At 42.7% G+C, this 25,411-nt stretch overlaps 1 protein-coding gene across 1 annotated transcript in view; it reads left to right on the top strand.

Annotated features, from left to right (window-relative positions):
- gfap (glial fibrillary acidic protein) overlaps positions 1 to 25,411 on the top strand; it is a 55,768-nt gene that overhangs the window by 10,445 nt on the left and 19,912 nt on the right. The window contains exons 2-5 of the mRNA XM_059638744.1: positions 4,395 to 4,799; positions 19,702 to 19,762; positions 24,094 to 24,189; positions 25,008 to 25,169. Coding sequence (XP_059494727.1) covers positions 4,395 to 4,799; positions 19,702 to 19,762; positions 24,094 to 24,189; positions 25,008 to 25,169 — 724 coding nt within the window. The remainder of the gene's footprint in view (positions 1 to 4,394; positions 4,800 to 19,701; positions 19,763 to 24,093; positions 24,190 to 25,007; positions 25,170 to 25,411) is intronic.

Below are 25,411 nucleotides of genomic sequence, written 5' to 3'. Positions count from 1 at the left end.
GCAAGGACTGTGAGAAACATTACATAGGCCAAACTGGAAGAAAACTGACAATAAGGATCCACGAACACCAATTAGCCACCAAGAGGCACAACTAATTCTCACTGGCCTCAATACACACTGACAAAGAATGGCACAAATTCGACTGGGACAACACATCCATAATAGCGCAAGTCAAACAGAGGGCATGCCAGGGAATTCCTGGAGGCCTGGCATTCCAACTGGAACTCCACCAGCAAACACCTTGATTTAGACCCTGGGGACAAACCACTGAGAAACAGAACCTGAAGTGATGCCAACCACCCAAGCAATATTATGACAGTTTTCTTGGTTGTGGCTACGGGATCCTTTATGTTCATCAGTAGCTATCAACAGGGTGGTCATTGGGTTGTGAGTTACCCTAATACCGAGGGGTCTGAGTAATATAAATAACAAGCAGGGCAGAACACGGACACTTCACTGGAGGTGCACTGATGATGTTACCTAGCAGGGTGATGAAATGTCTGCAACCAAACACACCAGCTCACCAATCAAGTCTACAACCTCATCTGCTACCCGGGCTACAAATCTTCTCAAACACTTTAAAGATCATGACGTTGTAAAGTGGTATTCACAAACTTCTATGGTACATGTCATGTAAGCTAATGCAAAAGGCAGAACTCAGACCATATCTTACTGGCACCCACGGAAACTATACCAAGGTGGCATGTCAGTTGTGAACTGCACCGTGGATATGTTCTTTTCTTCTTTCTTTATAATCCTCCAGTTTGGTGTTTTTTGTATTCTTTGTAGAATTGGGCATTTAGAATTGAGAACATTGACCAGAGCTAATTGACCAGAAAGCTGTTACGTGGACCTCATGGAGCTCACTCGATTGAACAGCTGCACGAAGTATCACTGACCTTTCTTTCAGTTACAAATTAAATTAGACAGAATGGAATAAATTATACATTTATAACGAGAGGTTCTGGAGAGTTCAGAGGAAAAAGAACAGGAACCAACCGAGTCATTAATGTTCCCAAGCAAATGGGTGCTTCAGATTGAGCTTCCCTGACATTCTTCACTAAGTTAGAAGGTTGCATGTTTATTCCTTGGTAAATGGATTTAGAAAAGGTAAAGTCATCATTGTCCCAGGGGACCACAGGGCAACACTCACGTTAGAGGGAGACGCTGGCCGTAAATCTAGGCCAAGTGGCACCTGACGCAAGAATTTTGATCTGAGCACCCGCTGAATCGAGCAGTCATAGAACCGTTACAGCACACAATGAAGACATTCAGCCCATTGTCTGTGCCAGCTCTCTGATTTAGTATCTTACTCAGCACTTTGTGCCATCTCCTACCTCCTCTACGTAACCCTGCACATTCTTCCTTTTCAAAGTAACTGTTTTAATCTGTACTTGATGCTTCAATTGAATCTGCTTCCATCACAGTTGTGGTGCATTCTAGACCCTAGTAATATACCACCTGAAAGGGTGTTTTTTGTTCAGCTTCTTTTACCAAATACTCTACACCAACACCCTCGTATTCTCAATCCTTTCAAGAGGGGGTGAAGTTTCACCCTACCTACTCTGCTATATCCTTCACCAGTATCTCACTAATTATAGGGGATCTGAATACGTAAGCTGTAAATTTTATGGGTTTACAAGTAGGTCATCAGAACACCTATCCCATATATTATGGATCTGTAACATCATTCTGTCCTCCTCTGACTGACCATATGTTCAGGGAACTTGTTTTTTGACAGTTATACTATTGAAAATTAACGTAAACTTTAATTACATTCTACTAGTGATGCATGCTTGTACCAACATAAATTTTGTCTTCTCATGTCCTATGACTGTTTCAAGAATTGTTTTGAACCTTTTCAACACCACAGGTCAGTTGTTGACCACATTAAATATTTTTGGACATGTCATCACTGTTGCTTTTGTTTTTCAATATGCTCATGCCTGTGCTGCTTCATTCGTTGGGGCGATGTCGTGGCTTAGTGGTTAGCGTTGCTGTCTCACAGCAGTGGGGACCTGGGTTTGATTCCAGCCTTGGGTGATTGTATGGAGTTTGCACATCCTCCCTGTCTCAGTGCGGGTTTCCTCCGGGTGCTCTGACTTTCTCCCACAGTCCAAAGATGTGCAAGTTAGGGTGGATTGGCCATGGGCAAAATTATCCATAGTGTGCACGCTAGGTAGATTAGTCATGGGAAATACAGGGTTATAGGGATAGGGTGGGTCCAGGTAGGGTGCTCTTCAGAGGGATGGATGTGGACTTGATGGACCAAATGGCCTGCTTGCACACTGTAGCGATTCTACGATTCACTTTACCTGTTTTCCTTTTCCCATTTTCTTTGGTACTCCAATTCTGTCAACCTCAGTCTTAAATACATTCAACAACATTCTACATTTGAAACCACTGGAATAGACACTATCAAAGGCTGATAAATTTGAGTGAAGAAATTTCTCCGATCTCACTAAATGGCCAGCCCTTCACACCGAGACTATGATCCCTGCTCCATACTCCCCAGCTGGGAAACATCCTCTTGGCATTTATCTGCCCTGCCCTCTCAAAGTTTTACATTTCAAAGTTGTATGTTAAAATACATTTTTTTAACTAATCTGGTGTCTCTTAAACAATCTGCTTTTCCATTCTTCCTACTGCTTTCGAGATGACTTTTCATTCTCTAATCTTCACAGATTGCAGGCCTTTTCTCCACATTCTGTTGTGGGCTAGCCCTCTTTCCAGGAGTAAATCTAATAAGCCTTTGTTCAGCCCTGCTCTGAGACAAATAACTGCTTCCTTGAATGAACGAAGCAAAACACTACGAAGTACTCCAGCTCTAATCTCAGTAAAGTCCTATGCTCTTCTCCAACAACCCCCTTAGAATGATAGGAAATATATCATTTGCCACCTTGGCTGCTTGCTGTGTCAACAAAATTGTTGCTTCATGCAGGCAGACATCAAATTCTTTTTAACAAATCCCTCTCTGATGAAGGGTCTAGGCCCGAAATGTCAGCTTTTGTGCTCCTGAGATGCTGCTTGGCCTGCTGTGTTCATCCAACTTCACACTTTATTATCTCTCATTCCTTAAATCTGCTTTTCCATTCTTCTTCCCAAAGTGGATATTTTTACACTTCACATAAAACCCTATATGTCACCCTCTTGCCACTCACTTAAATCATTTGTTTCCCTTTACAGCCTCTTTAGGTGATTTTTTACAATTTACTTCCTAACCTAGCTTAGAATTGTCAGCAGCATTGGTTATATGAACGCTATCTCCATGTCATTACATTGATACAGATTGAAAGCACAATGATTCTACACCTCACTGGGGTAACTTTAAAAAAAAACATTGATGGGATATGGGCATCACTGACTAGACCAGCATTTATTGCCAATCCCAGAGGGCAGTTAAGAGCCAATGACATTGCTATCAGTCTGGAGTCACGTGTAGTCCAGACAAGGAGGTTCTTTCCTGAAAGGACATTAGTGAACCAGGTGGGTTTTTCCTGACAATCAACAATGGATTTGTGGTCATCATCAGACTCTTAATTCCACATTTTTATTGAATTCATATCCCACCACATACTGTGCCAGAATTTGAACCCAGGTCCCCAGAACATTACCTGGGACTCTGGATTAGCAGTGAGTCTATAATCCATTCAGATACCGGTTGTAAATACAGTGGAACACTGGCTGTGAAGTAGCGAGCTTATATCCTAGTGGGATACATGCATTGAACACAGTAAGCATCCAGCTTGTCCCCTAGTGTGCCTTGTGGTTGCTTGTTTCATTTGGGACAGTGTCTTTTAAGAAGGTTCAAATGAGACAACGGTCTCACTCCCACTCATTACACTCTGTGTCTGCATTAGAAATGGTGTAATTTTAGTTCAAGGCATGTTCAGTTTTGCCTCCAAGGCCCACTGTTACCAATATCATCCAAAGCTCACAACAAGCAGGAAGGCCTGCACTTGAGCAAACTTATTGGCAATATAGATTTCCTCCAGAAAATTAAATTGGAATAATGAAAATTGTTTACATTTTGATAGACTAGGGAAAAATAAATGAAATATTTGCTCCTGCTAATTTATGAGTCATAGAGTCATAGAGTTGTACAGCATGGAAACAAACCTAACTCATCCATTTTGACCAGATATCCCAAATTATTCTAGTTCCATTTGCCAACATTTGACTCACATCCCTCTAAACTCTGGCTATTCATGTACCCATCCACATACCTATTAAATGTTGCAACTGTACCAGCCTCCACTGTTTCCTCTGGCAGCTCATTCCATGTACGCACCACCCTCCGTGTGGAAAAGGTTGCCCCTTCGGCCCCTTTTAAAACTTTCCCCTCTCATCTTAAAACTATACCCTCTAGTTTTCTGTGTATTCTCTCTGTGCAGGTCTGTTCTGCCAAGTTCCTCCAGAAGCTCAATGATTCGACTGAAGCACATCAACTACCCAACTAAAAGCTCCACCTTGTTCCAAGAGAAACTCGATTTCTCCCTATCAGATGCCCTCAATGCTGAGTTCAAGGAGACACGGACCAATGAGAAATTTGAGATGATGGAACTAAACGATCGCTTTGCCAGCTACATTGAGAAGGTTCGCTTCCTGGAGAATCAAAACAAGGTCCTAGCCACTGAGCTCAACCAGATCAAGGGGAAGGAGCCTAGCCGGCTGGGGGATATGTACCTGGATGAGATCAGGGAGTTGCGACAGCAGTTAGACCAGCTGAACAGTGCCAAGGCCCGTCTGGAGATCGAAAGGGACAACCTACTGGAGGACCACAACAACCTGAAACAGAGGTATGACACTCTCAGATATGTACACCAACTGGGTTTCTAATTACACCCTCTGCACTTACCCCTGCCCTACCTCCCTGGGCTAATACCTCAGTTGGGCAGATCACCTAGCTGTTCCAGACCCTGTTCTAGGACAGGGTAGGGTCTGTGTTGATACAGATTTTGCCTCACTAGTGAATCACCAGAAGGTGGCAATGAAAGTCTAGCCCCATTAGTCAAACTATCCAGGAATAGAAGAGGCCATTTAATTTATCATGTCTGTGCATCTGTTTGAATTAATTTCACTTTCCTGCCTTGTCGCCAAATTCTGCCGATTCCATTTCTTCAAGTTTTATCCAATTCCTCTTTTGAAAGTCACTGTTGAATCAACTTCCAATTACCTGTCAGCTAATGATTCCAGATCACAACTGCATCCTAAACGGCTCCTCATCTCGTCTCTGGATCTACTGCCATTTATTTTAAATTTGTGTCCTTTGTCACCAAACCCTTCCACCACTGGAAGCAGTTTACCCCCAATTATTTTCCATTTGTTTGAATGCTTTTCTGAAGTTGCCCCCTTCACCGTCCGGACTATACAAGGGTCACTCTTTTGTGGCATCTTCGGCCTTTCTCCTCTTGTTATCCTATTCAGGAGGAGCTGGGTAAGATAGCACCTTGATCTTTCCACTCCAGCATCTAGAGTGGTTGCCACAAGTGCACTACCTCCTTGTCCCTGAAACTTCGAGTTCCATCTGAAGTGTAACTCATAGTCTCATTCAGCCCCTTCCCTACCCTGGAGATGGGCAGCAATGTGGAATCACCACACCCCTTCTGTTTTGGTGTGTTGACCATCTCTCAGCATTATCACATTCTCTAAATTCAGCCAAAGAACCTAGAGAACAGCTTTCTACAATTTACAGTCTTCTTGTTCTCCCCCGTTTGGCATCACAAGGTGTGGTTCAGAGCTGGAACAGAGTGTATAAAGGGCCTATAACAACACTTTAAACAGCTCAGCTGGGGATGTGGGGTGTGCAGGGCATTAGAGAATGACCTGATATGTCTGGGGCCGGCTGTATATAGCCTATACGAAATGCATTAGTGCTAATCCAGTTCCTGGTGTATCTGCCACTACCGATTAAAATTATCCTAATTCAATAACAATGACCACATTTATTCTGACAAGATGTTATATAGAAAAATAAAAAATTGGTACAGGAGTAGGTCATTCAGCCCCTTGACCTGACTTTGCCATTCAATAGGAGCATCGCTGATCACCCAATCTGTATCGTGTTCCCGCTTTCTTCCCATACCTTTGAATCCTTTAGCCCTAAGAACTATATCAAACTCCTTCTTGAAAACATTCAATGTTTTGACCTCAACCGCTTTCTCTGGTAACAAGTTCAACAGAGTCACCATTCTCCCTGGGTGAAGAAGTTTCTCCTCAACCTTAAATGACTGACCCCGTAAACAGTAGGCCCTGGTTCTAGACTCCCCACTGATCAGGAATATCCTTCCTGTATTTGCCCTATCCATGCCTATTTGAATTTTATGAGGAACACCTCCTTCTCCTTAACTCCAGTGAATACAGTTGAAACTGATCCAGTCTCTCTTCATATATCAAACTTGCAATCCCAGGAATCAGTCTGATAAATCTGTCCCTCCAACAACCTGTTTCATCTGCAAGCTTAGCAACAATGGCCTTAGATCCTTCAGCTAGATCATTAATGTGTAACATGAATAGTTGTGGTCCCAACATGGAACCCCGTGGAACTCCACCAGCCATCAGCTGCCATTCTGAAAAAGAACCCTTTATCCCCACTCTCTGCCTCTGCCAGTCAGCCAATCCTCTACCCTGCCAGTACCTTGTATTAAACGCATGGGCTGTTATCATATTTAACAGTCTCCTGTGCTGCACCTTGTCAAAGGCCTTCTGGAAATCCAAATAGACCACATCAACTGGCTCTCCTCTGTCTATCTTGCTCACTACCTCCTCAAAGAATTCTAACAAATTTGTCAGGCATGGCCTCCTCCTGACAAAGCCATGCTGACTCTGCCTTATTTTGTTATGCTCTTCCAAGTACTTTGTAATCTCATCCTTAATAATGGACTCTAAAATCTTACCAATGACCAAGGCTAACCAGCCTATAGTTTCCTGTCTTTCTGTCTTCCTCCTTTCTCAAACAGGAGAGACCAAAACTACATACAGTGTTCCAGATGTGGGCTCACCAAGGTTGTGTACAAATGCAGTAAGAATTCCCTGCTCCTGTACTCAAGTTCTCTCACTATGAAGGCTAACACACCATTTGTCCTTTTTATGTCCTGTTGCACCTAGGTGCTTACTATCAGTGACTCATGTATCAGGGCATCCATGTCTCATTGTACCTCCCACATTTCCAACCTGTCACCATTCTGAATATAATCTGTATTCCTGTTTTTGCAACCAAAGTGGAAAATCTCACTTTTATCCACATTATACAGCATCTGCATTGGCCTACTCACTCAGCCTGTTCAAGTCACACTGAAGTATCTCTGCAATCTTCTCACAGCTCAACATCCCACCTACCACTGAGTCATCTGCAAACGTAGTGATTTTACATCTAAATCATGAACATATATTGCAAGTAGCCAAGATGCAAGCACTGATCCCTGTATACCTCTCTGGTTACTGCCTGTCATTGAGAAAAACAACCCATGTATCACACCTACTTTTTGTTTCCTGTCTGTTGACCAGTTCCCATCCCCAGCCAGCACACTACAATACCCAACCCAATTGAACTTTAATTTTACATGCTAATCTCTTTTATGTGGAACCTTATCGAAAGGTTTCTGAAAGTCCAAGTAAGCCACATCGATTGGCTGCCACCTTATCAATTCTACTGGTCACATCCTCTCAAAATTTCACTGGATTTGTCACCGTGATTATCCTTTTGTAAATCCATGTTGATTCTATCCAATCCTGTTATAGTTTTCCAAGTCCTCTGCTGTTAAGTCTTTTGTAATGGATCTGGCATTTTCCCTACTACTGACATCAGGCCAACTGGCCCATAATTCCATTTTGTTTCTACCTCAATTATTTTAAGTAGTGAGATTACATTAGCTACCAATCCATAGGAAATGTTCCAGAGTCTATAGAATCTTGAAAGATGGTGAACAATGCATCTACTATTTCTATAGCAACTACCAAAAGTACTCTGGGATGCAGATTACTCCTGATTTATAAGTCTTTAATCCTATCAATTTCCCAAACACCAATTTCCTACTGGTACTGATTTACTTAAGTGTTTCCCTCGAATAAACTTTGGTTCTGTCTTCACAAAGCATAACTCCCAAAAAATGTTGGGGAGCACAAAGTAGGTATTTAATTGGTCTGCCATCTTTGTTCCCGATTGCAACTTCCCCTGCTTGTGACTGAAGGGACCCACATTTCTTTTCAAGAATCTTTTATTTTTGAATACCTGTAGAAACGTTTGCGATCAGTTCCCCATACTTATTCTCCTACTGTATTTTCCCCCCTCTTAATCGATCCCTCTACCTTCCTCTGTTGAATTCTATACTGCTGTAAATCCTCAGATCAGCTGCTTTATTTCTGTTCATGTCCCTTCTTTGGATCTAATTCCCTCCCTAATTTTCCTTGTTAGTCATGGTTAGATGACCCATCCTGTTTTATTTCTGCGTCAGACAGGAATGAATAATTATAGCAGTTCCTCTGTGCACTCTTTTTAACGGTTTACCATTACCAATGAACCATCATCCTTTGAGGTAACGTCCCCAATTTATCACAATCAGCTCGAGCCTCATACCGTAATAGTTTCCTTTTTAGATTCAGGGCCTTAATCTGAAAATTAACTATATCACTCTCCAGCCTAATGAAGAATTTTATCATATTATGCTCACTCTTCCCTAGGGGGCCTGAAGCAGCTAGAATGCCAATTATCCTTTTCACATTACACAATACCCAGTTGAGGATAGCCTGTTGTCTCATTGGGTCCCCAACATATTGATCCAGAAAATCATCCTGTACACAGTTCAGGAATTCTGCCTGGACAGCATTATTACTGATTTGACTTGCCTATTCTATAAGCAGATTAAAATCAGCCAGCATTAAACTATGCCTTTATTGCTTGTATCTCTGGTTTCCTTTTAATGTTTTCTTGAACATTACTGCTAAAGTTTGGTGATCTTTTCTTATTTCCTATTCCTATTGTCTTTTTATTTTTGCCCTTGATTCTCTCTCTTCTGCCTCCCTATATAGGCTCCATTCCCCTGCCATTTTGGTGTAAGCTCTCTCCAATCGCACCAGCAAATATTCCCCCAGGGCACCAGTCCCAGTCTTGCTTAGGTACATCCTTTGTAGCTTGTACTGGTGCCATCTCCCCAGAGCTGGTCCTGATGTCCCAGAAATCTGAAACCCTCTCCCTCACACCATCTCTCTAGCCATGTAGTCATCTGAGATATCCTGCTGTTCCTATTCTCACTAGCATGTGGCACTTGTAGTGATCCTGAGATCATTACCTTTTGAGGTCTACTTTTCAACTTGGTTCATAACTCACTATATCATTGTTTTTAGGATCTCACCACTTCCTTAAACATATTTCATTGGTACTGATGTGTACCGCAACCACTGGCTATTCACGTTTCCCTTCCAGAATATTCTATAATGTTCTGACACATCATTGACCCAAACACCAAGGAGACAACATGCCATCTTAGAGTCTTATTTGTGCCCACAGAAAGATCTATTTCCCTTACAATTTGCTATTAACATAACCTTCCCATACTTACCTTTCCTCTCCAAGCATCAGAGCCAATTGTGTGGCTACAAATTTGGCTGTTTTACTTTCGCCTGTGATTGATTGATTTATTGCTGTCACATGTACTGAGATACAGCGAAAAGTGTTGTTTTGCATGCTATACAGGTGGACCATACCATACAAAGTGCATCAGGGCAGCAGAACAGAATGCAGAATACAGTCTTATGGCTGCAGATAGAGGGATCAGAACTAACATTTGAGAGGTCTGTTCAAAAGCCTGATAATAGCAGGGAAGAAGCTGTTCTTGAATCTGTTCGTACACATATTCAATCTGTAATATCTTCTGCCCGACAGAAGAGAGTGTAACCAGGGTGGGAGGGGTCTTTGATTATGTTGGTCACTTTCCCGAGGCAGTCGGAAGTATAGATGATGTTAATGGATGGAAGGCTGGTTTATGTGATGCACTGGACAGTGTTCACAATTCTCTAAAAAGCAGTTGCCATTTTACTCTGTGATGCACCCAGATTGGATGTTTTCTATGGTGCATCTATAAAAATTGGTAAATATCCTTGTGGATATGTCAAATTCCCATAGCCTCCTGAGGAAGTAGAGATGTTGCTGTGCTTTCTTGACTGTTACATCGAAATGAGTGTGTCAGGGCAGATTGTTGGCAATTTCCTCCACAAGTACCAGAGGAATAGCTACAGAGTACTGCTGCAGTTCCTGCCTTACCCTGTCTGGTGGTCATTCATTCCTTCCATAACTGATAAGTCTTAGCCTGCGTAGTGACCACCCCTCTGTTACAACAGGGCAATAGGAACCACTTTTCTGCTGTTAGGCCTGAGATATGTCACTGAGACCGTTACGCTTTCTTCTAAGTTTGACTGTGTTGAACTCATACTGCTAGGTTCTCAGGCCTGGGGCCCAAGATAGAAGGGTTTCCATTGCTGAGCACAAACCATACAGGGGAGAACAGCTGAGCATGATTGCTGTTTCTTATTCCATGTCTACCTGAGCCAAATACTCTAACAAACCTGCCTGAACACTTCCTTCAATAGTCACCAACTGGCAATCTCACTCCAGCAAGGAGCAGAGAACTGCAGCCTCCTGACATGAGACTTGTGCCATCACTTCAGAGCAGCTGAGGACTTTTTCCGGGTATCCCACACCGATATGGCAAGGTGAAGTTAGACTGCAAGGTACTGACTGAAGAAGACAATGCAGTATCTCAAAGCTTACTGCGTAGTTGATATCAGGCTACCCACTGAATTCAGTGCAAATTCTTTCATTCTAAATTTTGTATGTGGATTTTGTTTGTTGGGACATCAGATTTTTTTTTAGCCATTATTCTCCAAGCCAAGTGCCTTACCTCTCCCTATTGCAAACCCCAAATTTGGCCATTGCTGCTTTGAACCCAGACTGAAAGGAAGGAAGGATGCTGTCACACACCCGACCTGTCTAAAAAAGGAAATTTCTGACCTCCCCATTAGTGGTTTGGATGGACACCTCACTTGCTGGATGAACAACAATATGAGTAAAATAGTCCTGACTGAGCACCACATGTTACAGCACATTCAGGACCCATTACCCAGCAGTGAATGATTTTGATAAAAGCTTCGAGTGGAAGACATCTTCTGTTTGAACAAAGTGGTCAATGTACTGTCCACTGTGGGTCAGGCAGCTCACTTACATTCAGAGGATTAAAGTCATAAAATCATGAAATCCTTACTGTGTAAAAAGAAGCCATTCAGCCCATCAGATTTTCACTGACCCTACGAAGAGCATCCCACCCAATCCCAAGCCCCCATCCTATTCCCATGACACCCTATTTCCCATGGCTAATCCACCTAGCCCACAAATCCCTGGACATTATGGACAATTTACTATGGTCATTCCACCTAACCTGCGTATCTTTGGACTGTGGGAGGAAACCGGAGCAACAGAATGAAACCCACACAGAAACAGGGAGAATGTACTAACTCCACACAGACAGGCTCCCGAGTGTGGAATCAAACCCAGGTCCCTGGTGCTATGGGGCAACAGTGATAACCACTGAACCACCATCCCATCCTTGCAGTTACCGCAGCAATAGGGCCTTTCTACCAATCAAAGATCCAGGACACTCTCAGCAAAATATTTCCCTTAGAAGTGGCAAATTGCCAAATTATTGGATAGCAATTTTTAAAAATGTGCCAAGTAATCTCTTGATCTTACAAGTTGTAAATTGATCTAATGGAGTTTTGTAAAATGAACAAAGGGCTTGATAGTTGATAATTGATTGAGCGGTAGGAAACAAAGTAACAGTCAATGGATGCTTTTCAGGCTGCAGGAAGGTTTGTAATGGAGCTCCTCAGGGGTTGTTAAAGAGTAGAGGGAGCTTTACTGTGTATCTAACCCCATGCTGTGCCTGTCCTGGGAATGGTTGACCAAGTGCATAAATTAGAAGATGATCCAATGCACCTCACAAACATCTTCTAAATTCTTCATCCTCCTCCAATTAAAGGATTACTCATATGGGACCCAGTTAACCTGTCTTTTTGTAGGGTCTGTGGAATAATCCCTGTTCCAATCATATCATCCATCCTCCCTCAACACCATTCCCAGTCCATCAGTGACTGTTCCTGCTTCTGTTTGGAGCTGGAAAACATCATCAGTTATGCTTCCAATATCCATCCTTCTCCCACCTTCAACTGACTCATCAAGAATCAGTGTACCAAAGCCAACAACCATTTTGCTTTACCAGGAGCCCTGAGGAAATGTTAATATGGCTCTCATAACCTTTAAGAAGATCACAAAAGCTTTCCCTACAAAGTGTAGTCTTTATGTCCATTCCTTGTGGAGATAAATTTTTGCCTTCACATTGAGAATACCCTCCCTCTTGTTGTGTGACACTATCCCATATTCAGTTGGACGGACTTCGCACAGATCTAGCAACCAAGACTGGGCATCCATGAGGCTCTGTGGGCCATCAACAGCAGCAGAGTTGTGCTCCAACACAATCTGTAACTTCATGGCCCATTATATCCCCCACTCAACCGTTACCATGAAACTAGGGGATCAACCCTGGTTCAATGATGGAGGGCAAGCCAGGAGCAGCACGAGGCATATCTAAAAGTGAGGGTCAACCTGGTGAAGCTACCAAGCAGGACTACTTGTGTGCCAAGCAGCAAATGACAGACAGAACTAATCAAATGCACAAACATTGGATCAGATTAAACTCTGCTGTCCTACCACATTGAGTTGTGAATGGTGGTGGACAATTAATCAACTCACTGGAGGAGGAGACTCTACAAATGTCCCCATCCTCATTGATGGAAAAGCCCGGCACATCAGTGCAAAGGTTAAGGTTGAAGCATTCAGAGCAATCATCAGCCAGAAGCACTGAGAGGATGATCCATCTCGGCCTCCTCCAGCATCACAGATACCAGTCTTCAGCCACGTGATGCCAGGAAATGGCTGGAAGCAATGCAAAGACTATGAGCCCTGACAACATTCCAGCAAATATACTCAAATTTGTGTCCAGAACTCGCCATTCCCTAGCCTGAGCTGTTCCAGTACAGTTACAAGATAGACATTTACCTGACAGTGTAGGAAACTGCCCAGGTATGTCCCGTACATGAGTAGGACAAATCCAATCCAGCCAATCACTGCCCCATCAGTCTACTCACGATCATCAATGAAATGATGGAAGGTGTCATCAACATGCCCTTGAGCAGCACCTGCTCAGCAATAACCTGCTCAGTGATGCCCAGTTTGGGTTCTGCCAGGGCCACTCAGCTTCTGATCTCATTATAGCCTTGGTTCAAACATGGACAGAAGAGCTGAATTCCATAGGTGAGTGAGAGTGAGCACTTGACATCAAGGCTGCATTTGAATGAGCGTGGCCTCAAGGAGCCTGAGCAAAACTGGAATCAATGGGCATCAGGGACAAATTTGCCACTGGAGTTAAACCTGGCACATAGGAAGATGGTTGTGTTGTTGGATGTCAATCATCTCGGCTCCAGGACATCTCTGCAAGAGTTCCTTAGGGGAGCATCTACAGGTGCTTCATAAATGACCATTGTGCAATGTTCAACACCATTCAAGATTCCTCAAATACTGAAGCACCCCATGTTCAAATACCTGGACATTATCTAGGTTTGGACTGACTTACTAGTGGCAAGTAACGATCATGTGACACAAACATCAGGTCTAATGAGACACTACCTAAACACTGTCCCTCATTATTCAATGGTGTTAGAATCACTGAAAGCCCTATCATTTTCACCATTCTTGGGGTTGCCCTTGCCATCAATGGGACTCTCCACATAAACACAGTGGCTACAAGTGTAGGTCAGAGGCCAGAAATCTTGCAGTGAGTAACTCGCCTCCTGACTCCCCACTTGACTGGATGGGTGCAGCTCCAATAACACTCAAGAAGCTTAACACCATCCCGGACAAAGCATACTGCTTGATAATCATCACATCTGCAAGCATCCACTCCCACCAACACTGATGTTCATTAGCAGCAGTGTATGCCATCTACAAGATGCACTGATGAGGATCACTAGACAGCATCTTCTAAACCATGACCAATTGCATCCGGAAGGACAAGGGCAGCAGATACATGGGAAACCCAACACTTGCAAGTTCCCCTTCAAGCCACTCCTGACCTGAAAATATATATACATTTTGTTTTTCTGAAGAAGGGTCCTGACCCAAAACATCAGTTTTCCTGCTCCTCTGATGCTGCCTGACCTGCTGTATTCCTCCAGCTCCACACTGTGTTATCTCAGATTCCAGCATCAGCAGTTCTTACCATCATTGAAAATATATCACTGTTCCTTCAATGATGTCCTGGAATTCCCTCCCTAAGGGCATTGTGGGTCAACCTACAGCACATGGACTGTAGCAATTCAGGAAGGCAACTCACCGCATCCTTCTCATGGGCAATTGGGACAAGCAGGAGATGCTGGCCAGCCAGTGACACTGGCATCCCATGAGTTAATATAAAAAGATCTCAGTTTAATTGCCTGCCAAGCAGATATTGAGCTGAGGAGAAAGGCAAAGAAATTTTCACTGCAGTATTGTTTAAGCCAAGGGATTTGTTTCACTTTGAATGACATTACTGTAGGATGGAAGGATATTTATATTAATACCACACCATCTGCAAAACCCATGGGCATCCTTAACTCAACTGTACAAGCTACAACAAATGCGGAGACTTAATGTAAAAAATGGAGAGGGGGGAGAGAGAGAGACAGGGAGAGGGAGATTTTTTTACATAACATGCACTGGAATGAGAACAGATTTAATTTTATTTTATAGCGAGAGCGGAAGACTCTGGATAGATAGCATGAAGGAAGGGGAAAGGTTGAGGCAATGGAAATGGTGAATTTAAAAGTAGCAATAAAATGTCAGAAGAATTGAGGCAGTTGTTGAGGAAATTTGGTGAAGAGAAACCTCTAATCCAGACCATTTTTATATCCATTTTTGAAGCATTCCAATTTAGGAGCTACTGAAGATGAGATGTAACATTTGGTGACAAGAATGGGTGCTAATATATTTCTTTACACTTGGGAACATAGAGTGGTGTCTAAACCAACATAAGCCATTTACAGTCAACTTCATTGATTTCAAGATAGCATCCATTGGCAGTTGCTGGTACATCACACAACCATGTAACACTCCAGAGTACATATTGAATGGCAAGGCTGCATCCTCTCCCCATTCCTTTTCCTCTGGTGGTCACCTTATCAGGTGGGAAGTGATGGAGGGTATAGATGTTGGTATCCAATGGCAACATTAGCAGTTGACAGGCCAGGATTCTGCAGATGACATCACATTGGCGGCTGACGAATCATGCAGGTTGCGTAAAATTTGGTCAAGGTACAATCTATGAGAAGACCTGAAGAGGCCACCACTGGGCCACAGGACCTTGACAATCACCTCCCCTACCTAGGAAGCAACATCTCCAGGAAGGTGATGTAGAGATCAATATGCGTACAAGAATTGGCAACATGATATTGGTCTTTTGGTGACTCCACTTGGTATAGGTCAGAAGTCACATGACACCAGGTTATAGTGCAACAAGTTTATTTGAAATTGCAAACTTTCAGAGCACTGCTCCTTCTTCAGGTATGTCATTCCACCTAACAAAGTAGCAGTGCTCTGAAACCTTATGATTTCAAATAAATATGTCGGACTACAACCTGGTGTCATGTGACTTCTGATTTGTCCACCCTAGACCAACAGCTGCATCTCCACATCAAGTCCACATGGTCTAACACCATCAATATTAACAATATTACCATGAAGCCAGGACACAACATGCTAATTTAGTACCAACCACAATCCATTCAGTGAGACATGGAAGAGAACAGCAAATGTAACATTATGTTTGTGTTCTTCTACTCAAGTTTTCTATGAAAGATCTTGCAAATTTCATGGAAGAACAATTTCACCAATGAAGAGGTGCTACACAGCACTAGTAAGATTCTAAAAGTGATGTATAAAATTTCTACAAGAAATAAGTGGCAAACCGCTGCCTCAGATAAGCATTGCCTATCCCATCTACATAACCCTTCAGCTCTCTACACCCCATGCTGAGTCCCAGCTGCATGTTTTTAGGCTAACCCATTTTCATCTTTGCCACTTAAGAATTAAAATCCCAATTGCAACCACGTAGATCAAGCATAGCTGTCAATCTGCACACAGCAGGATCACACAAATAGCAAAGCAAAGTCGTAATGTTCAACTGACATCTGTCTGCCCTCAGCCAAGATTTTGGTTTTTGACAAATTTTGAGAAAGACACTATTGGGAACAATGATGGGAAGATAATCAGTTTGTTATTTAATGGACTAAGACATATTTATCGAAGTAGGTAACTAGCAACATGCCAAACAAGTCTACACAGCTGAAAGAGGACCATAGACTGCATTTGGAATGTTGTGAGCAGTTTTGGGTCCTTTATCTAAGGATCAATGTGCTCGTGTTGAAGCAGGTACAGAGGAAGTTTACAAGAATGATCCCAGGGCTGGAGGGCTTTTCATATGCACAGTGGTTTAGAAGGATGAGGCAATATCTCATTGAAACGTACACAATACTAAGAGGTATGGATAGAATGGATGTAGAGAAGATGTTTCCACAAGTAAGAGAGACTAGGGCCCAAGGGCACAGCCTTGGAGTGAAGGCATGACCCTTTAGACCTGCGATGAGGAGGAATTTCTTCAGCCAGAGGGTGGTTAATCTATGAAACTCGTTGCTGCAGAGGGCTGTGGAGGCCAAGTCATTGAGTGTATTTAAGACAGAGATAGGTTCTTGATTGGTAAAGGGATCAAAAGATCGCAGGGAGAAGAAATGAGAATGGGATTGAGAAATATATCAGCCATTATTGAATGGTGGAGCAGGCTTGACCGGCCAAATGGCCCAATTTTGCTCCAAGGTGTTATGGTCTTATGGAGCTCCTGGAGCAATAATGCAATTGCTGAGGCTGGTTGAAGAAATTCTTAAACAACCAAAAAATGGAAAGGGTTGCAACAAGCACTGTTCACGTTATAGAAATCAACAACAGGCAACACAGGATAAATGAATCAGACTTTCTCTGGGATAATTACTGATGGGAAAGCAATAGTGGCCCAGTCAGTGACACTCAAACCCCATGGACAAATAAAAGAAAGAAAGTTATAAGAAAATTTGATGACTGGTTGATGGTCTGATGAGGAAAAGAGCACAAGAGACACAAAGGAGAACTGTATGGAAAGGCTTCGGTAGATAATCATATAGGAGATTAAGGGAAAGCTAGGTACTGTATAACAAATATTCTGCTCTGGTTCTCAAAGTAGAAATGAAACAAGGTCTCAAGGATATTGAGAAATGAATGAGCGGCAACCTGGACAGAGCGATCAAAAAATTAAGATAATCTATGTGCAACATGGATCTTAAGGTATTTGACAAGATCCCACATGTTTGACTGGTCAAAAAAGTAAAGCCTTATGGTAAACAGGTTAAGGTGTCAAACTGGATCCAAAATTGGTTTGGAAAAAGGTAATAAAGAGTAATGGCCGATGGTTGTCCTTGTGAATGGAAAGCTGTTTCACGTGATGTCACACAGGGCTGTGTTGGGACCCCTGCTGTTACTTTTTATAGATTAACAATTTGGATTTGAACATGGGGTCACAACTGGGAAATCTGCAGATGACACAAAAACTGGTTGTGTAATGGATAGTAGACAGAATGGTTGTAAGCTCCAAAATGCTACAGGTGGTTGGTGGAGTGGGCAGGAAAGTGGCAGATGGAGTTTAACTCTGATAAGTGTCAGGTAATGCATTTAGGGAGGTCAAACAGTAAAAGAGAATACATTATAAATTGGATTATTATAAATTGGGAAAAGTAGATGAAGTGAGAGATCTAGTTATGCAATTGCACGGGCCCCTAAAGGTAGCAGTACAGGTAGATAAGTTTGTAACTGAGGCATACGGAATGCTCTCCTTCATTGGCAGAGGTATAGAATAAAAAGTAGGGATGTAATGATGCAACTGTGTAAGATACTGGTGAGGCCACACCTGGAGTATTGTGTACAGTTCTGGTCACCACATTATAGGAAAGATGTAATTGCTCTGGAGAGAGTGCAGAGAAGATTCACTGGAATATTGTCAGGGCTAGAGAATCGTAGCTACAAGGAGAGATTGGGGTTGTTTTCCTTGGAACAGGGAAGGCGGTGGGGCAACACGATTGGGGTAAACAAAATTGTGAGAGGTAGAGATAGAATAGAGAGGGGACCTGTTTCTTCTGGCAAGAAGTTCAAAAAGCAGGGATCAGAGATTCAAGTGAAGTAGCAGAAGGATTGGAGGGGATGTAAGGAAAAGCCTTTTTATGCAGAGGGTGGTGGGTATCTGGAATTTGCTGCCTGAGTTGTTGGTGAAGATGTGAGGTGAAGATACTAAACTCTTTATTTTAGAAAAATACCTGGATCTGCATCTTAAATGCTGTAAGCTGCAGGGCTATGGGCCATGTGCAGGAAGATGGGATTGGAAAGGGCATCTAGATGTGGTTGCATCAGGATGGACAAGATAGGCTGAATGGCTCCCATCTCTATGATTCTAAGAAGCTGGCTAATCTACATGTCTCCATTTACAAAAGGGAAAGGGATCTCAGCAACAAGATGCTTATAAATCTCATTGGAATCAGACATACCAGCAGAAGATGAGATGATTGTAAATCTTACTCCTTCGTTTAAAGAGGAAGGGGGTGCATGGAGAGTATTGGGACTGTTACCTTAGTGGGAAAAGTGCTAATATCTATGAGTTTTAAAAGCGTCATACTGGACTTGAAACATTAAATCTGTTTCTCTGTCCACAGGTGCTGCTAGATCTCGTAAGTTTCTCCAGCACTGTTTTTATTTCAGATTTCCAGCATGTACAGTTTTACTTTGATTATGTCAGTACCTATTGCTGGGGAGAGGATGAGTGAGCACTCATCAAGGTGTAATCCGGTTGAGTCAGGTCAGCATGCCATTCTCATCTAATTATCCTAATGGAGTTCAATTGTTTGGTTGCTAATTGAAGGGGCTCACTGGACAGCTAGTATGTGAATTTTAAGAAGACATTCGACAATGGATTATAGAGACAGGATTGGAAATTCTGGAATCACATACAGAAAACAGAAAACATCTAAATATGAGCGTTTGCAGATGGAAGTCTGTTCATTGGGAAACTGGGTACTGCCAGGGGCAGAGGGCACTATTTCAGAAAGTTGTACTATCAGAATCATAGCTGGATCTTCAACCTATATCACAAAATCACATCACCCTCATCTAAAGATAACAAGGTGGAAACCTGGATGAACACAGCAGGCCAAACAGCATCAGAGGAGCAGGAAAGCTGACGTTTCAGGCCTAGACCCTTCTTCAGAAAAAAAAGGATTACGAGAGAGTTGCAGTGGGAGAGAGATCCACTGAGGTTTTTCCAGAGGGAGAGGGGTAACTTCTTCACTGTAAGATCCTTAGAAGAGGCTTCGCAGTGGGGTTAAAATTAATTTATTTTTCTGAAGAAGGGTCTCAGCCTGAAATGCCAGCCTTCCTGCTCCTATGATGCTGCCTGGCCTGCTGTGTTCATCCAGCTCTACACCTTGTTATCTCAGATTCTCCAGCATCTGCAGTTCCTACTAACCCTCATCTAAAATTGTGTTTTTCAGATTACAGGATGAAATCAATCTGCGGACGGAGGCTGAAAACAACTTAAATGCATTCAGACAGGTAAAAATTTCTACATGTCTCCATTCACAAAAGTGAAAGGGATCTCAGCAACAAGTTGATTATAAATCTCATTGGAATCAGACATACCAGCAGAAGAAAACAGTGACTATTATTTGGGACTCTACGTCTCTAATAGTGAAACCTTGCACCAGTAAGGGGATGCTCAGAGCAAACCAAATTGAAATAGCAGAGAAATGAACTGGTGTGTAGGGCTAGTTCACCGAGGGTTCAGGGCAAAGGCAGAGTAAGTGTGCTGGGCTACTTTATTGGGCATGTATGGGCAAGACTAGGGTAGATTGGGCAGTATAGTGAAAACTTCTCCATTTAGAACTGCCTTAAGATTCATCAAAGAACGAGAATTTTAGTAGATTCTATAAGAGGTCTGTGATCCTCACCAACAGATCTTCCATCTTTTGCTCTACCCAAGTCACATCCAAAGTGGAACTCAACTCTTGCCATCAACTGGGGTTAGATTGTCATTGGAGAGAAGTTCTGTGAAATGATACTGCACAGATGACTGGGTGAACATCATTTGCTTTACAGCAGAGTAAGCCAGAAGCTATACCAACTCTAGACTGAAATGTGAATGTCTATTTGCAAACAATGAGGATACAGATCTATAGAAAATGTGAAATATCAAGATTATCTTTAATGGAATCCTGCTGCCTAGTTTAAATGGTTAGATTATTTCTAGGTACGTTCCAGAATCCCATTATGATGAGAAATGGTCTGCTCACATTCAGTTCGGAATCCAGTTGATTGTCAAGATGTTTTCTTATGGGTAAGAGATGGCCCTCATTCACACTCTTAGGGCAATTATTCCTGGGTGAGGTTTTGTGGGCAGGTTGTTTCCATTTCACTTGCCATATAAGGTTTGATGATGCAAATGTTCGGCCATCTTTTACTGTGATTCCATGATGTCACATAATGATCCCTGAAAGGGAAACTGTGAATGTAACTAGTAGAGTGGATAAAGGAAAACTAGTAAAGATAGCTTGCTCACATTTCCAAAATACTTGAAAACATGGCACACAAACGTTAATTCACAATGTGGAGTTGGAAGTGTTTTTGAACATTTTTAGAACATTGTTTAATGGACAGGAAGCAGTAGAGATAAATGGGGTATTTTCATGCTAGCAGGCTATGACTAGTGAAGTGGCACAAAGTTCAGTGCTGAGATCTGAACTATTTCTATTCATATTAACAACTTAGAATGAAGCAATTGGGAGCAATCGAGCTCAGCTTGCTGGTGATATAATGCTAGATAAAAATGTAAGCGATGAGGAGGATGCAAAGTGATATGAACAGTTAACTGAGTGGTCAACAAGGCAGAAGATGGAGTATAATATGGAAAGTGTAAGGCTTTCACTGTAACCACAAAGAAAAGCAGAAATTTGTTCTAATGGCATAAAACTGCTAATTGTTGATGTTTAAAGAAATGTAAGTTACATGTACAAGGAGCACAAACTTAATATGCAGTTATGAAAGAAATTAGGAAGGTTAATGGCATGTTGGTGTTTATTACAATGGAACTGCAGTACATTTAAAGGGGAATTTTGTTACAAAATGTATGAGGCTTTGTGGGGCCTCATCTGGAGCGTCATGCACAGTTTTCCCAATGGGTAAGAGATTGCACAGTACCAAAAAGGTGAATTGGAATAGATCCTGGGATGATAAAAGGCTGGGTAAATTGGTCTATCCTCTCTGGAGTTTGAAGAATAAGAGACAATCTTGTTAAGGCTGCGGGCATGGTGTTTTTTTTAGATTAGATTCCCTACAGTGTGGAAACAGGCCCTTCTGCCCAACAAGTTCACACCGCCCTTTGGAGCATCCCACCCAAACCCATGACTTGGGTAGAGCATAAGATGGAAGATCTCTTGGTGAGGATCACAGACCTCTTATAGAACCTACTAAAATTCACTTTCATTGATGAATTTTAAGGCAGTTCTAAATGGAGAAGTTTTCACTAAACTACCCAATCTACCCTAGTCCTGCCCATACATGCCCAATGAAGTAGCCGAGCACACTTACTGTGCCTTTGCCCTGCCCCTCGGTGAACTAGCCCTACACACTAGTTCATTTATCTGCTATTGTGTGAACACTACGGGCAATTTAGCATGGCCAATCCAACTAGCCTGCACATCTTTGGAATGTGGGAAGAAACCGGAGCACCTGGAGGAAACTCACACAGACACTGGGAGAATGTGCAAACTCCACACAGACAGTTACCCGAGGCTGGAATCGAACCCATGTCCCTGGTTTTGTGAGGCTGCAGTGCTAACCACTGAACCACTGAGCCACCATGCCACTGTGCCAACTAGTGACCTCAAGGCCCAGGGCTGTGCTGTGGGGGCAAATGATCATAAAACCATAAGTTATAGGAGCAGAATAGACCATTCAGCCCATTGAGTCTGCCCAACCATTCAATAAGATCATGGCCGTTCTGATAATCCTCAATTCTACTTTCCTGCCTTTTCTCCATAATCCTTGATTCCTTTGCTCATTAAAAATCTGGTGATCCTGGCCTTGTTTATTAACCCAACCTGTACAGCCCACGCTGTAAATAATTCACAGATTCATTGTCATCCAAAAGAAGAAATTTCTCCTCATCTATGTCTTAAATTCATGGATTCAAATCCCACGCTAGCAGATGGTGAAATTTAAATTCCAATTAATTACCAATTATCAACTGTTGAATAAAACTGATTTAGTTCACAAAGAATGTGCAAAAATTGCTGGTTTCTACTTTTCAGCTGCTCTCCAGTTAATTAACAAAAAGGTCCCTGTGGGAATAGGGGAGGAAACAGTTGCAGATGAGTTTATTAGCTGTGTTGGTGGTAGATAAAGACAGGCCCATCAGAAAACATGTACAAGGAAGTTGCTGGGACTAGAGAGTTTGAATTTTAAGGAGAGGCTGGGACTTCTTTCACTGGAGCATTACAGGTTGAGGGATGAACCTATAGAAGTTTATAAAATCATAAAGGGCATCGATAAGGTGAAAAGCAATGGTCTTTTCCCTCAAGGTGAGGGATTTCAAAACAAGAGGGCATATTTTTAAGGTGAGAGCAGAGATTTGAAAGACACCTGAGGGGCAACTTTTTCACACAGAGGGTGGTGCATATATTGATTGAACTGCTGGAGGAAGTGATAATTGCAGGTTCAGTTGCAATATTGAAAAGATATTTGGACAGGTACATGAACAGGAAAGGTTTAAAGGGATGTGGGTCAAATGCAGGAAAATGGGACTAGTTTAGAAACCTGGTGGGCATGGCTGAGTTGGACTGAATGCCAGATGACTCCATGATTCTATGACTCGAAGTACCAGTCTTATCATCAATTCTGTCACCCCATGAAAGCATTAACAATAAAAAGGCAAAAGATTCTCAAGGAGTTTGAGACAGGGCACTGACAGAACACTTCCCCAGGCCAGAGAATCTAAAACACAGACAGGTAACCTCAGAATAAGAAGCTGCTGATTTCACCCTGAGCTGGGAGAAAGATCTTCACTCAAGGGGTTGTGAATTGTTAGAGCTGTTCACTGCAGAGAATTCCTTCATTGAATGTGTTGGATGCTGAATTTGACTTCTGATCACTCAGGGAATTAAAGGATAATGGGGGCAAGCAGCCCTGTGGATATAGGGTCAGATTGTATTGGCTGGTGGAACACACTCGGGAGGCTGTATGCCGTACTGCAGCTCCCCTTCCATATGTTCTTTTGATCACACAGCCCAGCCTGGCCTTGGGGAGTAATGCACTCCCAGTATGGTACAAACAATAATTCCATCCGTGCTGAGTTATCTGATTCCAGCCACGGCAACAGTGGGGATCCTCCATTTGGACTGATTGCCACCCCCAGGTAATGTGAGAGTCAGCCGAGGTTCAAACTCCTGTGAGCAATACATTAACTGGTGCTGGGAAGTCTGTGTGCAGACACAGGGTGGGAACAGAAAGATGTTCTGAAATTGCAGGGTTTGATTTTAGAAGATTGCCTTCAAGCCCTGGGCACATTGTAAAGTTTCAGGAGGATGAAGAGTACAGAAGAGGACTGAGCAAAGCCTACCTCTACACTTTTGATAGTAACATTCAATAGCTGCCATTTCTGGGCTTTCATTTTCAATCCCCTCTGCTGCCCATTTCCATCTCCCTCCTGAAACCCCTCTTCCTCTGTGTAATCTTCTTTGCTGGAAGTCCTCTCTAACATCCTTCCCTTACCAGATTGTTGCTGAAGTTAGTAGGGTCTGGAAAGCCCATTAAGATGCATATCCTTTCTGGTGCCTGAACACATTCTCAATGGTGTCTCTAACTCTGCTGCCCTCTCCACTTCCCTCAAGGACGTCGATGATGCTGCTTTGATACGGATTGACCTGGAACGGAAAATTGAATCCCTGCAGGATGAGATTGACTTCCTAAAGAAAGTCCACGATGAGGTAAGGGCTCCCTAGCTGTGATTGGGAGTAGTATCAAGTGACTGGATTCTGGCAGCAGTGATCGAGCTCCTGCTCCCACACCCCAACAGGCCACTTACTGGGTGTGCCTGAAGAGTTAAACAGTCACCAGCAGCCTCTTTAGAGTTGGTAAAAAGCTCTCATTTGTGAATTCTCAAAGCCAGGATTCAGTCACGTGACTGTAGGAAAGCCAAGATCTCAAAGTCTTGGAAACAAAGTTCTGCAGATGCTGGAAATCCTCAACAAATGTCTGTAGAGAGAAGAACAAAAGGAAGATGGCAGGCTTTATCAATACTTTGTGACAACAGGGAAGACTTGGAAATGCACAATTTATAAATCTGGAATGAAAAGGAGAGGGCAGAAGAAAAGAGAAGCTCTGTGTTTGGGTGGCAGGTAGAAGAGATTTACTGACGATAGAGATGATGGAACAAATGGTGACATTAATAGGACAAGCAAAGAATCAAAAAAAGTGTATCTGGAGGATACTGTTTAACACACCATTTACAATCTGTTGTTCTGCTGGGAAAGACCTGGCCTCATTCTTATTTAGCAAATGATAGTCAGGATCTCACTTGCAGATCTCAGATCTTCACTCTCTGCTCCTGCACCATTCCCTCTGGGCTTTCCAGTTCACCTTGTTCCCTTCCCATTTTAACTGCTGTTCCAGAGCTTGGAGATGGGATGAGGTCCGAAATTTTTGGGAATAAAGAAGGACCAGAGCCCCGCAGCTTAGGAGATGGAAGAGGGAACCACGTGCCTAAGCACAGAAAATGGAACTGACTGATGTTTTCGTCCTGTAGGAAATCCGGGAGCTGCAAGATCAGATACAAATGCAGCAGGTCCATGTCGATGTGGATGTGTCCAAGCCAGATCTCACTGCTGCCCTTAAGGACATCCGCATTCAATACGAGTCTGTTGCGAGCAAGAACCTGCAGGAGGCTGAGGAGTGGTACAAGTCTAAGGTGAGCAAGCTCCCTGACACTAACAGCAAATATTAGCCCTGCCTTTATAAAGAAGGTAGCGTAATATTTTTAAAGAACTTCATAGTCTTGGGACAAACCAAAATACTCTACAATCTTAAAGAGTAGCCCCTGTTATATATGTAGGAATCATAGAGGTTGTAGCATAGTGGTAATTTCACTCGGCTAGTAATCTAGAGTCCCAGGTTAATATTTCCAAGACATTGGTTTAAATCCCACCCTGA

The sequence above is a fragment of the Stegostoma tigrinum genome, chromosome 31 (assembly GCF_030684315.1).
Source record: "Stegostoma tigrinum isolate sSteTig4 chromosome 31, sSteTig4.hap1, whole genome shotgun sequence".
NCBI classification, from domain to species: domain Eukaryota; kingdom Metazoa; phylum Chordata; class Chondrichthyes; order Orectolobiformes; family Stegostomatidae; genus Stegostoma; species Stegostoma tigrinum.
Note: the sequence above shows the minus strand (reverse complement) of the source record. Positions and strands in the feature narration are given on the sequence as shown.